We start from the raw sequence: 15,556 nt of genomic DNA on the forward strand, positions 1-15,556 counted from the left end.
GGCATCAAATAATAATAATAATAATAATAATAATAATAATAATAATAATAATAATAATAATAATAATAATAATAATAATAATAATAATAATAATAATAATAATAATAACAAAAAAATACGAAAAAAAATTTTTTTAATACGAATGCAATCCTGCATTATGCAAGAAATTCAGCAAGGCTATGTGATTAGAGCCGTCTTGACTCCACTTGCTGAAGTCAAAATGCTGGTTACTGCGGGGGCCAGACCATCTGAGCTAGAACTCCCGAATGTGGCTTGCGCCTGGGCAAGTCCAGTGGTACTCATCCATGTTTTGTGCCAGGTTCGCAAAGTTGGGGCGGGTAGAAGGGCTTCGTGAAGGATGGTGTCGTTACTTCCTTGAGCGCTACTCAGTATACGAACACTGCTCATCGGTCGTATACAACAAAAGCGAAAGGAGACAATTTTCTCAAGAAAGACAGATAGATCTTAAGTTCTACGACAAATTATTTAATCAATATACCGATCCCTGGCACAGCATCTAGAAACATCTGGCCCTTGTCATCCATGATCCTCAACAAAATGTGGTCAAGGCATGTCAAATCGCATGCACAGGCCTCCTCATTGTGGCGTGATTGCTTGAGCAATGCCGCACGACTGGCCACTCGAGGCCCTTTGCGTGCATTCGCGGGCTTCTTTCACGCTTGGAAAAACACTTTTATGTAGCACGTATTGAGCAACAGAAAGCTATATCGGGAGTCTTTCCCGTTGCTCTTCAATTTTCGCATTGACACTTCTCATCTCATTATAATATTTATAAGTTTATTAATTAATTAAGACTAATTATGTAATTAGGCGGAATGCATGAAAAAATCTGAGTATCCCCAAGCGACGGCAAACAACATTACCTTGGGCTCTGTCCGGCTACGTGGCATTTGCATATTTTTAAAGTTTGGCTCAAGTTACGCGGGACCCCCTTATATATATATACGGCCGACATGATGACCCGACCGTTTTTTATGTCGTTTCGCGCCCGAGCGGCACGCCAAGAGGGCATCCGGCGGATTGTGTTTCGGCGCTGTTTCAGCTCGAGCGGGCGTTTCATTCAGGGTCGTCGCTCGCTGCCGACTCAGGTGGAGGAGGGCCGGTGGACCCGAATTCTGCGCGGCACGCTGGGTATAGCGTGGCGGAGCCCCCCGCCTGCACGCATCCCGGGGCGTCACGAATGGGTCCCGATGGCACGCCATTCTGCAGGCTCTGCTGCGCTCAGCAAGCCGCCGCGGGGCCATCGCGGCCGCCGCACCAGAACGGGACGACCCGGTTATCGCGCGTCGCTTTCCTCGCAGCAGCAGCGGCTCGAGCGTGCGTCTGTGTGCGCGAGCGCTCACTGGCCGCAGAAGGCCTTGCACTTGACACGCGTTCCGAGGCGCGGCGGCGGACGGTCAGGAGGAGCGCGGGGCGGAGGGATCCGGATTTCCCCTGGAGCGTGACTTCATTCTTTTGCGCTGTTTTGGGCCGGCGTCCCACGGCGGCGGCGGCGAGCGAGATTATAAAGCGCGGCGCGGGCCTCTCGAAGGCGGCTAGAAGTGGCGCTCGGGACTCGGGCTATCTCGACGACAACAACGGCGCACGCCGGCGCTCTTTGTGCCCGGTGTCAGGCCGAGTTGCTTGGCGCACCGATCGGCTTCCGCGTCTACAGGTGTCGGAAGCCGCGCAGAGGCATGTCGCGCAAAGAAATCTGAGCTCTCTCCGGTCTCTCGGACAGCGCCCCTTAGTAATCCGCTGCTGCGCGACTCTTGATTATCGGAGAGAGCGGGTGGACCCGGTGGCTAGAGCGACATGGGATGCCGCCGCACATCGGACAGAAGCTGGCTTCTGGTGAGCGCCCCTTCGATATTCTTATCACCTTTCGGTCGCTAAACGGTCGAATTTGTCAAAATTTGGTTTTCTTTTCAATGTTTCGAGTAATATTTTGGAGTGATATGTTGTCACAGGCAGGTTCTCCTCCTACACTGATGTGCTCTAAGCTGATTGAAGGCAAGGTCTCGCCTTTTCTTTAAAACGCTGTTGAGCTTGTATGAGGCAGTGACTTATTTTCACTTACCGTCACTCTTCCGCCCAGTCGCCAGAGCGTTGACATACCTTGTGTCCCGACTAACCTTAGCCACGCTGTTCAACGAAAAGAAAGATTAAAAACACAGTACAAGATAAAATTATAAGACCTAAGGTTTTCGGTCGTCAGAAGTCTGACGACCAAACACCGTAGGTCTCGAAATTGTATCTTGCAACGCCCTTTTTTAAATCTCTTTATTTCGGATGAACAGCTTGGCCAACGTTAGCCGGGACACCCTATATATACTACTCGTGCAATGAGAGAGCATGTACGACAGTTGCATTTTTTTTTCATTTATAAGTAAATTAGGAATTACCACTCACGGTGGACAACTTTGTTCATTCATATGTACTGCATTGTAGTCTGAAACAAAACGCACTTTCTTCTAAGTAGCTGCCGTTGTTGAAGTGTCCTATTTAAATGTACAGAAGGCATTCGTTAGATTCCCAGAAGGTATAGAAGAGCTTCCCCGCCCTAACACCTCCGCACCTGTGATTGCATCTTCAATGCTGAACGTCAGCATTAACGCAGCAGTTTGAACATACGCGTCAAAATCTCAAAATATGCAACATGAATGAAACATGTTTGCACTATCACGATAGGAGGCATACCGTCGGTATTTTCTAAAATAATCGCAGTTTCTTTAAAGTATATACTGCTCACTGCAGCAGCAACTTTACAAGTGTGTAGAAGCCTGTTTTTTTTTTTTTTTTTTGACATCTACAAAAGGAAAAAAAAATATTCCCCTCTGAACCGTAAAATGTCTTTTTTTTTTATACTGTTCCGAGAGTAGTGTGAAAAGAATCATGGTGCCAGTGTGACATGCTCTATTTCTTTCTGACCGCCGATAGAAACGCCAAGTTTTCCTATTGCTGGTGGCGCGAAAGAAGTGTTTTGAACTTTCCACACCTCTGGAAGGAATTTCAGAGCCCTTCTTTTCATACCAGCGGGTTTACAAGCAAAGTACGTGGCTTAGATGTATGGTGTGTGGACACGTCATAGCCGCGCTCGACTGCTGATCCTTCCCGAACAGATTGTTCACTAATGTGACATGTTTTGCTAGCGGACATTAAAAAAAAAAGAAAGTTTTGAAGTTAACATTCCGAAAGAGCACAGTTGGTTATGAAGGACGCCGTATAATGAAGAGCTCCGGATTAACCGGGATTACTTGACGTGCGCAAAAGCAGGGCACGCCAGCATTTTCTGCATTCGCGACCCCCCTCGAAATGCAGCCGCCGCGGTTGGCTGCAAATCCGCGTCGCCGTGCTTAGCAGCACTTACGTCATAACCACAGCGCCGCCACCACCGTGGGTGTTCGCGGACACATCTGCTTACACAGATATAAATAATACTCAACGTTGAGCCCCATGAGTGTTGATAAAAACTACATCCCGCATCACCCAACTCACGTTATTGCGAGTAAGCTCCACAATGAGCTGAGTGAGTGAGAATCAAGGGAAGGGGGGTGCTACCTTCGTGAGTAAATTTATTTGGGAAATACTGCGCACAGCATGAACTGCAATGAACATGCCAGTTCATAAACGGGCGACGAGCAATGACTATGAATAGACGAAGACAGGAACTAATAGGACATAACAGGAACGAGCACAGATAAATTATCTCTAATTATTTTTTTCTTCTCAATGGCGCCCCTGCTACACGCACTAGAAATAAAATTACTTTGCCGTTAGTCGCGTATTCTCTTTTACCTCAGGTGTTACCTCAGGTGCCACTTGCACCCACAACGGACTGCAAGAGACCAGCGGAACTTAACACATTTAGTTGTTCTTTCTTTCTTTATTGTCATTTTTTTTTTGCTGATGTGCTTGTTTCCTTGCTTTTAGTTGTTAATAACAACAGAAAGTTGAGAAATAATTCAGAGCATTTCGGAATGCGTTGCTGGTTGCCGAGGTTAATGACTGCGCGGTCGAAGTGATTTGTTTTACGAGCAAATTGTTTTACTGCGAACCGCACTTATGAGTTACAGAATGGTCAGTTCAAGTTCGTTCTCCACGGTTTTTCTTGAAGCACGGCATGACGTGGCATGAAAAAGAAAGAAAAATATTTAACTATCAAGTACAATAAGTAATGTGCTCGTTTGGGCTAGTTGTTGCAATCAGGTACACCTGTAATTGTAGCAATGATCGTGCGTTTACAAGCCCAAAGTTAAGCACTAGACGCCACGAGCAGTTGGCGCAATTGAACAGAATATACTTGCATAGGGGCGATCACAAAAGCCCTGCAATTTTCCGTCTGGCTCAACTTCTGCACCATGACAATGATTCAGCGTTTCCGATTTTTTATGTTCTCAAAATTTAGCTTACTTTGTACGGTTTTTATTTCCACCCGAAAATTCGTTATTCTTTTCCGGTAAATATTTTTTTCCACATGAGCTCCCGCTAGCTAGTTTCTGCGAATAACTTTTGTGTTGACGTTACCTTTCTATTTTTTCTTTTTTTATATATATCTGGTTTTTGGCCATGCTGAAACGTGCTATACGACTGCAGGTCCCGCCAGTCAACACTGCAGTTACATCCGGAACTACAAAGTTTTCGAGAAGCAGTCTGGCAAGGGAACAGCGCTATGCTACAATATGGCCGTACAATAATTGAGAATGAGTGTATTGACAACACAAATAGACGGGGTCCTTACTTGTAGCAGTATACGCGGCACCAGTACAGCTCCAACAAATAATACGAGAAAAAGAACCACGATGAAATGAAACCGCTGTGGTATAGTCGTCGTTACCATTGCTGCTGCTGTCGTTAAAAAGCAAAAATCAGTATTTTGGGAAGCAACCCCTCTAATAAAAACTGGCACGCGATCAAGAGTCTGCGAGTGACGGGGGTTCTGTTGTTATCCAGGCCTCAACATGCGATGTCGTGTTTCGGGACCTTTTTTCACTGGACAGCAAGCGGCCAAAGCACATTAAAGCGGATAGCTTTCTTTGACTCTTTCGGGGGGCCTGTTTTCGGGGTGGTATAGAATATCACCGCCGCTACAAGGATGCCGATCAAAAGGGTGCACGCATGCTCTCGCGCAGATAATTAGGATGCCAGGCCGCGTTTGTCGCCGAACTCCAACTATTATCGCTATTTTGGATGCCCGTGCTGTCGCGCGAGAGCTTTGGGGGTTTGAAGGTTTAGAGGCTGTGTGGGGAGCAATCGGGATGGACAGCCCTCCGCTTTTCCCGCCGCCCTATCCCCCCGTGTCGGCTGTACGGCAGAGGGCGCCGGCAGCGGGAAAGGAGGATGGCAGTCGTGCCGCCTCACTCGAGCCGCTGGAGACAGTACAGAAACGTCGAATCGGCTTAGCTGTATACATAGCCTTCTATATATACCACCGCTACAGACGTGATGGTTAACGGCTGTGTTATCTATGGAATTACCCAATGAAACAACAAGCGCTATTTAAGTATGCTCAATAAAGAGGGCGTTCTAGACGCGCTCGGCTATTCGTCTTACATTGACAATCGTCGTCGATGGTTTCTGAATATATTTCTTTTTTTTTTCGCTTCGTGGCAGCCTGGCAATCTCGATCTCCTCCGCCCTCCATAATGGCATCGCTCAGTCGTTGCAGAAATAATTGACAGGGAAGGCAAGCGAGAACGAAAAAAAAAAAAAAAGCACACTCGATGGGGCACCCGCGGGAACTCGCGCAAAAATAAACTTAGGTTCGAGCGTAAGGTGCTGAACAAGCATCACTTCCACAGCGGCTCGGTCGTACAAGTGAGCACGGCTCCTTGCTTCCTCTGCAGCACTCACGTGTTCGGGGTTGAAAGGCAAAAACCGGGCAGGAACGAGACAAGTCTAATTAGTGAATGCACGCGCGCTATATATGGCCTCTCTCAGCTGGCCCTTCAGATTTAGCGCTTTGAAGTTTGCCCCCGAAGCACTCCTCTCATATTCAAGTGAAAGCGGAGGCAGCTGAATAAGCAGTCGTACGCCCGAAAATTTGCACGCATGCATGATACTGTGGCTCACGTGTAATATTGGGTGGCGTAAATTAAAATCATAGCTCCAGTTACCAAGCTGCCTCCGCAAGACTGTATACATATATAGCGTTTGAATTCGTGGCTTAATTCACACCCGTGCTTTCACCTTTGTTTTGAGGATCCAGAGAGAAAAACAGTTTCATGAAAAAAATGAACCGCCGTCTATCCTGTGCCCAGAAGTCGGTGTGAGCATCAAATGACTCGACCTTTTCATCAGAATGCGCATTATATTCACGGGAATTCATAAAGGCAGTGCGCTAAAGGCTTGTTATTTTCTTCTTTTTGATGTGGCTGACCTCATAATTGCCCTTAGAGTTGGTCTTAGCTAGCCACCAACTGCGCGCACATCGCGCAGCTCGTGGCTAGCACCGTGGATGCTTGTCGAGTGGAGTCAATGCAACACAGCGGAATCAATGTCATACAGTCTATTAACGCGAATAGCTTTTCTTTTCATTTTTTTTTTGAACTTTCTCCAGTTTTTTTTGGTGGTCGGTATGATTGGTGGTAAGTGTGGTGGTCGGACTGTCACCGCCGACACAAAGACGCTCATTCAAAGGGCGGACTCTGTCGCTCGACAGAGTTGCACGACGCGTTCGTCGTTGAACGTCAACATTCATAGCTAATTGAGACGCATGCGCTGTCGCGCGAGAGCTTTGCGGCGTCTGAAGGTTTCAATTCATAGGCGGACCGGGAAGCCTCGTCGGCGACGTGATTGCAAGCAAGGCCGGTGTGTCCAGGCAGCAGCTGAAATACAATTTCATGCCCTTTATCGAGACCTCGATGCTGGTCTTCTCTTGTCTCATATACCAGCTGCAGCTGCTCATGAGTCCCGGCCATGATGTGTGGACAAATTGCAAACTCTGAAGGGCTGCCTTAGGGTTACAAAATATAACCCCTTTGCTAGGTTGCTCTTGGAGGAGATATTTTACAGCAGCACACAGGGAGCAAGTTCTGTCGCCAGTAACGTTTGGGACATATCTTTTTTTTTTAAATTCTGGAGTTTAAAGTGCTAACACCTCGATATGATTATGAGGCACGCCGTAGTGGGGGACTCCTGAAATATCGACCACCTGGGAATCTTTAACGTACTCCCAGTGCACGGGAAACTGGCGTTTTTGCATTACGCCCCCATGGAATGCGGCCGCCGCACGCTCGCATCTGAAGGCTAGTAACTGCAGAAATCCGAGGGGAAATGTCATCGGCATATGTTGAAAGGTTGTCTGTGTTTTCTAAACGTCCTGCGAGGCCAATAACGACCATATTAAACAAAGCGAAGATTAACATTAACAGCAACAACAACCAAAAAGAAAAACTACCCGCGTGTTATATAGTCGCATAACCAATGAAACATATGCGGCCGACGATTACGATAAACCAAAAACTGTACACTGGTGAGGAGAATCAAACCAGCGCTTATCGGCTTTAAGCTGAGCACTCTAACTGCTGCACATACGCCTTCTACTGCAATCAAACGCTATAACCTAGAAAATTGGCGGAACGCATCCTCCACGACTGAGCAGGTACCCCGGGCTGCACAAAACGTTAGGCGACTATACGGTCACAGTATGTGGAGGAATCGTAGATAGCTGTCGATAATGCTATTTACTCAGGGAGCACGAAACGTGCTGTCGGCTTGCGCTCGCACATAAATTTAAAATATATACTTTCACCTGAACACGTCCTTGCACAGCTTTAACAAACTGAAAGGGTTAAGAATACCCTGATCGAATGGCATAATAATTCTGATAGTTCATTCTAGACTCACGCGTCGGGCAATGTGGCACCAGCACAGGTAATCGAGCTATAGGTACAGTTCGAATTACATGTGTTTTATGGGGTGCAACCGTCACGACAATGCACAGAGCTGTCACTTCTTCGTGTGTAGAGCGTCGATCAAAAAGGATAAAAATGCATTACCGAAAGCGGTAATGAATGCTTATAATTCTACATGATGACATCAAGGACAGCGTATTGAGGCAGAATATGAGCGTTACTTAAAAACAAAATCATACATGGGCCTGCTCTTCTTTTTAACAGCGAAGCTGTTTAAGCTTTTCGCTTCCCAGCGAAGCGTTCACAATAACTTGCCTCGCGAAGACGTCACTGTGCGTTGCATAGCGCAGCTTGCAACACCGACACAGCGTTCCAATGCCAACACCGCGCTCCAGCAGACCCGCTCCGTTAATGCGGTCGCCTAGCAATCACTTACCCAGCATCGCCCAGCCATGTCATTGCTTAGCGCCGCAATTCTTGCTTTGCTTAGTGATGACAAGACTTCGTGAAGCTTGGCCATGACGTCACACTGATTATAAAGATCATGTCACCGCGACGGCGACACACACAACTCTCGTAGACTTCGCACTGAGTAAATACAACATGGGACGGCCGAACAAGTAAAATCCTCCCGAAGAAGCCGTTTAGCTGGAAGCTCGTCGTGCCGCCAGCCGAGAACGAATGCGACGATTGCGTGCTAACCTAGCAAAATTTAGCCAAGCCTAGCGAAACTGGAAGAAGTTAGGTGATCACCAGCTCCGCTGTTTTTCCAGCCTTGCACAACTTAGTGCAAGCTGCGCTATTTTTTTTTTCTGCCGTTGGAGCAAGTGGACCACTCCGTGTCCTACTGGGAAACAAAGCGTGTCGTGATCGTGAGCGCTTTGTCTGAAGGCTAGCGCGCAAGGTCATGACCCTAAGTTGAGACTACGTGGACCATATTTTGTAAGGATTCTTTTCCTTCGGTTCTATTTACTACTTACCATGTCTCCCGCCAAGCGGCCGATTACGGCGACAGTGGAGACCAGGCATTGTGAAAGCCAATGACGAAAGGAAAAAACAACAACAAAGAAATAGAAAGTTTACAAAGCGCGACTCTGGATTTTGAAAAGGTGGAATGAAATATTTACCGGAGGCCTCCAAATCCCGTGGTGAGCCTGCAGTCTTCGTGAAACAGAGTTTTACGTTTACACGTGCTTACTGGAAATCAGGAGCGTGCGCCGAATTCGCGCGAGCTTAACAAAGCGAGGAATCATGGGCCGGATACACAAAGCTTTTCTTTCGTAAGTGCTATTTGCCATTGGCCGGCTGCCTTAGATAATAATATGTCTTGCATCCGGATTGGCTGAAATCCTTTCTTACGAACAATTCTAGCGTAAGAAGTTTTTGTGAATTCGGTCCCATGTTCGCCATGCTGACGAGGGAAGCCTTGAAATGGGGTATACGGTGTTAACGATAGCATCATGATGGACAAGCTACGCTGTAGGAACAATTGCCGGCATAGTGGATGCGGAATTCTGCATTGCCTTAGTGTGTGCATTTTTTTTTTCTCTCTATCTTTTATTGCTTCTCTCCTTCTGTCATCTTTTATTCGTGATAGGAGAGTACCGGAAGACGAAGACACAGAAACACACCTTATACCCCTTTCCACAGCATATGATAGCCGACCGGTATTTACGATGGCTAACCTCCCTGTCTTTCCCTATCTTTTTCCTCTTCCTCCTCCTTCAAGCGAGCGCTTGGAAAAGCAAGACATTCTGCAACCTTTATCAGAGCACGCCCAGAGTTTCGTCATTTTGGAACGAACGGAGGCCACAGCGCAGGAGAAACTCGTTGCTCGTGAACCTAGGTCGTGGTTCTGTATTACACCCGAAAAGAACTTTCCTTTCTGTGTCATGGTCTCTATTTCTTTCTCTTCATTTTTTCTTCTTTTTTTTCGAACAGTTGTCAGTAGCAATGTGAAGCTCGGAATCTCTTGGGGAGAAAGAATACATAAACAAAGCAGACGCAGCTATCACTTCCGTAGTAGGCGCTTACAGCAATCACTGCATGTCTGTCGAATGCGGTGCCATGCATGCACCCTACGTTCCTGCACCCGGCTGTGCGTTGTTGTGCGTTGTTTCACCCTCGCATGGGCTTCGATAAGGTCGTTTGCGAAACGCTTCTATAAGGTCGTTCCGGCGAACAGATTGGCGGGACGACCGCAGGTAATGCCAGCGACTCTCCCACTTTTTCCGCCGTCTAAATTGCGAGGCATCAATCGCGTCCGCCGCCGTGCCAGCTGCACCGGTCGCTGGTGGAGGACAGCCGGCGCGTCCGTTACGCGTCGGGCCAGCGGCGCCTCTGCGCGGTACCACTTCCGGAGCAGTGAAGGGTGCTGGGCACCGACGGTCGATGGATGACCGTCCCTCGAGACACCATCCATCACTCACATATACCTCTCGCCGTGTCCGGCAGTCGGGCGACAGTGCGCATTCAGTCGCATGGTTCATGCCGGCCGCGGGCCCGATGGGCGCGCCACGATCTTGAAGGCGCGTCGTATCTGGCGCATTATACGGGACGAAAAGCGCCGGCACGGCCGTAACCGCGCACGACTCTGCCATCAGAGCGGTTCATTCATACGGCCGCAGGGCTGCCTCGGCAGCGTAGCGCGGTGCCTTCTTTTCGCACCGCTGGCGCGACTTCTATTGGCGCGCTCGCGCTGCTCGCAGGTGCATACCGCACGCTGCTGGGTCAGGCCGCCACTTATGAGGAGCTCCCGCGTGTCTGCTGCACGCAACGGCGCATAAATAGGGCGCGTGCCACGCGGCGGCGCGCATCAGTCGGCGAGACGCCTCGTGTTCGGCTCATTTTTAGGCGGATGCCGCGGAATCCGCTACCACCAAGCATTGCGTGCTCTCTCTCTCTCCTACATCTCACGCTGCATTCTGGCTACATTGTCGGCTGGCGAACTTTTTATTGTCGCCGAGACCGCATACCGTGGCTCGCAGCAATTGCGGCGAGCGGGATATTTCAAAGAAGTGCCCGTTCGCTGCGGCATTGATCAAAGGGTAGCGGCTAGACAGGTACATGTGGAAGCTGAACGCGTCGGAAAAAAGGCGAAATAAACAGGAAGATTGCTCTGCTACGAAAATGGTGCCAAAGTGAGTTCGAAGTGCACTACATCTGGGAAAAATCGATTGACCCACGAGAGATCACTACGTTTCGTCGCTACGTTTCGCGACGCTTATATGATCTCTTTTGACACTATGGCATGAATATTTTCTCCGGCATCTCTCAAAGCATCGCACATTTTTAAGAAAAGGTTTATTGTACGATGTTAAACAGCTTAATTATGACCGTGGTAAGTGCAGTGCCATCATGCAAGTGATAATTATGAAGCTACAAGCCTTATTAATGTCGCCGGCTCGTGCGGTAAGGTACGCCGTGTGCTGAAGCGCTGTGAAGCACATGTATTCTGTGGTGAAGCGCTGTGAGAGTAGCCAGCAGCAGTCGCGTACACCCCTTGTTCGCCGATGTATGCCCTTCGGGATCCTAACATTTCTCGTTTGCACATCACAATATATTATCAGATTGGACGTGATACGCAATGAACACGGAAACTCTAAATAAGGGAATCTGTAGCTCTAAGAGATATATTGGGCTGCTGGCCGACTAGTGAAAGCAGACTCAAGGCCTTTGCTCATTTCCTTACATTAATACGACGTTCTTTATTTTCATTGTGTAGACTTACACTTACCTTCTCATAAATATACCTTCAATATCTCAAGTGTACAGAACAAATAAAATTTATTCCTCTTTGCTTGTTCTTCGGTTCCTCTTTGATCTCTCCCTTTTCCATTGCAGCTTAGCATGCAAGCAGACGTACTCCGTTTGCGCTACGTTGATTTCTGTCACAAGTTCTGTGTACGAAAGTATAAAACTGGGGCAAAAAAATGATGATGGCGATACAAAGGAGACAACAAAAGCGCTGGTTTCTTAAGCGTATTGCATTCAGCGTGCATACATTGAGCGTTTCCTGTGATCTTCGTTTCGCCATCGCCTTTTGCGCTGATTCTATACTTCCGCTGCATGAGACACCAAAAAGTCATACATATGCTTATACACACGAGTTATTTCTTCCTTTACCGTTACTCATTCCTTGAGTAATAATGATTTCGTCGAGACACTAGTTTTCCACCGTGTGCTCATGTTTTTCCCTCATTCTCCCCTCGCCAGGCTTTGGTGTGCGGCGTTCTCTTCACCTCCCATAGCGGCGGCCAAGGTGCGTTTGCGTGGACGGTGCGCAACCCGCAGCTGCTGACCACAGACGTGGTGCGCTTCCCGGAGGAATCGGGACGGGCCGGCGCCAAGCGCGAAGCCACGGTCTCCACAAGCGTCGTGGTGTCGCCGGCGGCTGGCGCCGGCGACAGGGCGTTCATGTCTGGCGGTGGGCTGACCTCACTGGCTCGGACGCCGTTTTCGCCAGCCATCGTGCCCACGGACGGCCTGACCGGAGCCACGTACCGCGCCAACTACGACTTCGGCTTATCGGGTCTGCGCGCGAGGCCCTGGCACGCTGGCGGGTCTTTGGGGCCGTTCAGACCGAGCCGCTACCCGTCCCGCTACCCCGACTTCCCGTCCACCTACATCGCCGACAAAATCGAGTCGTACCTGCGCAGGCCGGCCTGCCACGGACCCCGTTGCCACCCTCGACGCAAGGGCTTCCCAGCGTACTTGAACAGGAGGCCGCCGCCGTACTCCAGGAGAGGCTACTACTACCCGCCACCCGCCAGACGATACCCGTTCCCTCCGCCACATTATTTCGCCTACGAGGACCACGTTGGTTCGGGCAGCAGCCCCCCCAAGACGACGCTGAGCCCGTACCACAACTACGGGAAGCGCAACCAGAAGCGCTACTACGCGTACTACTATCCGACGGGGTCGAAGTACGCGTACGTTCCATTGCCGCCCTACAATGACTAGTTCCCGAGCTTGGGACTTTCAAAGCAGTGAAAGTTTAGCGCTCTTTCTTTTCTTTTCTTTTCTTTTTGTTCTGCTCAGGGAAATGGTGCTATCAAATTCGCACGTTCTGATCGTTGATAATTAGCGACGACTTTAGGGGTTGTAACTGTCGTTAGATAGCTGAATGTCCGAACGAGCTTCAGCCCGCATCGCAGTAGATCAGGAGAATATATATTTAAATAATGGCTCCAGACCTATTAGGTAAAGCGGGGGACGGGAATAAGGCTAATTATGGCGCGCTACGGAAGTCTCGAGCGGAAGCTCCGTAATGCGTTAAGTGCATACTTAACGGTATCCGGTGGCATGGCCGATCCCGCGTTCGAAGGACTTGATTCACTGACGGCAGGTTTTGTTCCTACAGTTAGTATTACTAGGCTACGGTGTCTGTGCTTATAACAAGGCACAGGGCATCTCTACTAGTAGGAAAACGTGAAACGGGTAGTTCGTGATATCCTTAAAACAACGAAGAATTTCGCATTCAGTAAGCCTAGAGAGAGTAGTATACGAAAAAGTGAATGTCAGATATATTACCCGATGCTGGTTTTCATCGGGATTTATGACTTACTATGTCTGGATTCGGTCCTACTCAACGGACTTTGTGCGTGTGAACTGGAGTAATGTCAACTACACCATATGGATAATGAGAGTAATCCATTGTAAGATTATTAACTCGAGCTCACCATACCATTGTATGCTGTAAACCTTTGTTCGAGATTAAAACGCTAAATAGTGGCATTATTGCTTATATAACAAAATTAGCGTAGAGATCATTACATTTTTTTACACAAAAGTGACCAAAGAACATCACAGAGGAATATTATAGTTAAGATGCAAATAAAGAGAATTTGGATGGTTCCATCGTCTGTGTTGTGTTCAGCTTGCTTCATACTGTTATCTTTGAGTTTAATCAGATGTTGAGTTGACTAGAACAACGTACCAAACTGACAATTCCTTTCTGACACCTTGCATGTCGAGAGTGGGTGCATGTAAAAATGGATGTAAAAATGCACCCACTTTCGACGTCACGCAGAGTATGCTCAAACAAATAACTAGATTTTAGGTTGCTCTTCCCCGCCACAACTACTCCCACATGGGCTATTCGTTATAGCTGTTGTCTGATAGGTTCCCATTTACCTACTTCGCCAAAATTTCGCCATTTTCTCAACGATCTTGGTTTCTGACTAGGATCGCCCAATCAGCGCAGTTAAATTAAGCAGGAGCTTTATCACGTCGCATCAGTTTGTGTTGCTTATAGAGCCGAGTTGCTTCTGGGGTAAATGGGAATCTTTCGTCGGATGTCCTCTGTCACACTATCCCGTTGTTGTCAGAATCAACCTTCAGTACCCACTCTCCCGGTTGTTCACATTAGTCATTCTATTATATTCGTAGAAAATTTGTGGAATCAATTAGCTGCACCATCAGTTCAAAACACAGCCTGTCTCTCAGTCTGTCTCAAGACTGGTTCGCCACCAGGTTGTTCTTTAAACCTCCCCATTTGGCACACCATTCATAGAAGGCTTCAATTAAGGACATGAACAATTGATAACTTGCAGTGGCCGCGTGTATCGGTTTTTCACAACCTGGTCACGAGCATGCCGATAACGTGAGTGTCAGGTTGTTCCCGCTTTTTCAAGTCCCGTATGGCCATTCAGTGGACAGCCACTGCCAGATATTTTCATGGCGTTTAGAGAGAGTAACGTCATCAACATTGGCCGAGCTGTATGCAATGAAACAGGCGATGAAATACATGCAGTTTCAATTCCAACAACAACGGACAATTTTCACAGAGTCAAAGGCAGCATTACAAAGCCTTTACGAAAAGCGCTAGATTAAAAAATTCAATTTTTGCCCAGGATATCACTACTTCGCACCTTACGCTGGACGTGTCCTAATAGCATTTCAGTGGCTTTCAGGACATGGTGAAATAAAAGGTAATGAAAAGGCGGATCAGGCAGCCCTCGAGGGCCATGATCGCTTGATATTTACAAAAGTGTTTTTCACTGAAAGTGAGGCTTCAGCTTTGGCGAAGCGCTATGTGCTTAAAGGAACAGAACAGAAGCTTCCCTTCCTCTTCAGGCAACTACAATTTTTTTTTTTGTACACCATCAACCCAGAACTCCCATCAAGGCTACTACAATGTCTACCATGGCATCTGGAGGACCTCTATCATCAGTTTCGACTAAACGTTGCATACACGAACAGTTTTCTTTTTCGCAATAGCCAGACGTTGCGACAACTGCCGCACCGTGGAGTCTATAGAACACATCTTGTTTGAGTGCCCAACTTACATAGACGAGTGACAACGGTATCAAATGCACATTGATAAGCTCGACTAAGGCCCCTTGACTTCGTCACGGATGCTGGTTCCCTGGCATTGCCCATTGAAACAGCGGAAAGCTCTGAACTTACGGTTTTTATATATCGAATCATAGGTTTGCTATCTAAACTGTCACCAACCCACATCATCTCATCAAGCTTCAAGTGTCAAATTTTACCAATATTACCTGTCCCTATCGCCTAGGACACTTACTCTGCTGCCAATCACCAAGACCTGCACTTTTTTTTCAAAAAGAGTTTTGTCTCTTTCACTTCAAACATTACTGGATTAGGCAAGTTTGATGAGAAACGCTAGAGCATGCATCCTCACAAATTTTCCCTTTCCTCTTCAGAACGCATTTTCGGATACTAAGTGGTTCGAT

General features: G+C 47.8%; 2 protein-coding genes across 2 annotated transcripts in view; one reads left to right on the top strand and one right to left on the bottom strand.

Moving 5' to 3' along the window:
* The window catches only part of LOC119437942 (substance-K receptor-like), a 355,162-nt gene that overhangs the window by 63,330 nt on the left and 276,276 nt on the right, over positions 1 to 15,556 (bottom strand). The window lies entirely within an intron of this gene.
* LOC119436948 (uncharacterized) lies at positions 1,548 to 13,707 on the top strand. The gene is made up of 2 exons (XM_037703993.2): positions 1,548 to 1,854; positions 12,072 to 13,707. Exons 1-2 carry the CDS (start codon positions 1,816 to 1,818, stop codon positions 12,816 to 12,818), a joined length of 786 nt encoding a protein of 261 aa, XP_037559921.1. The 5' UTR covers positions 1,548 to 1,815; the 3' UTR covers positions 12,819 to 13,707.

Source organism: Dermacentor silvarum, chromosome 1 (genome assembly GCF_013339745.2).
Source record: "Dermacentor silvarum isolate Dsil-2018 chromosome 1, BIME_Dsil_1.4, whole genome shotgun sequence".
Classification (NCBI taxonomy): Eukaryota; Metazoa; Arthropoda; class Arachnida; order Ixodida; family Ixodidae; genus Dermacentor; species Dermacentor silvarum.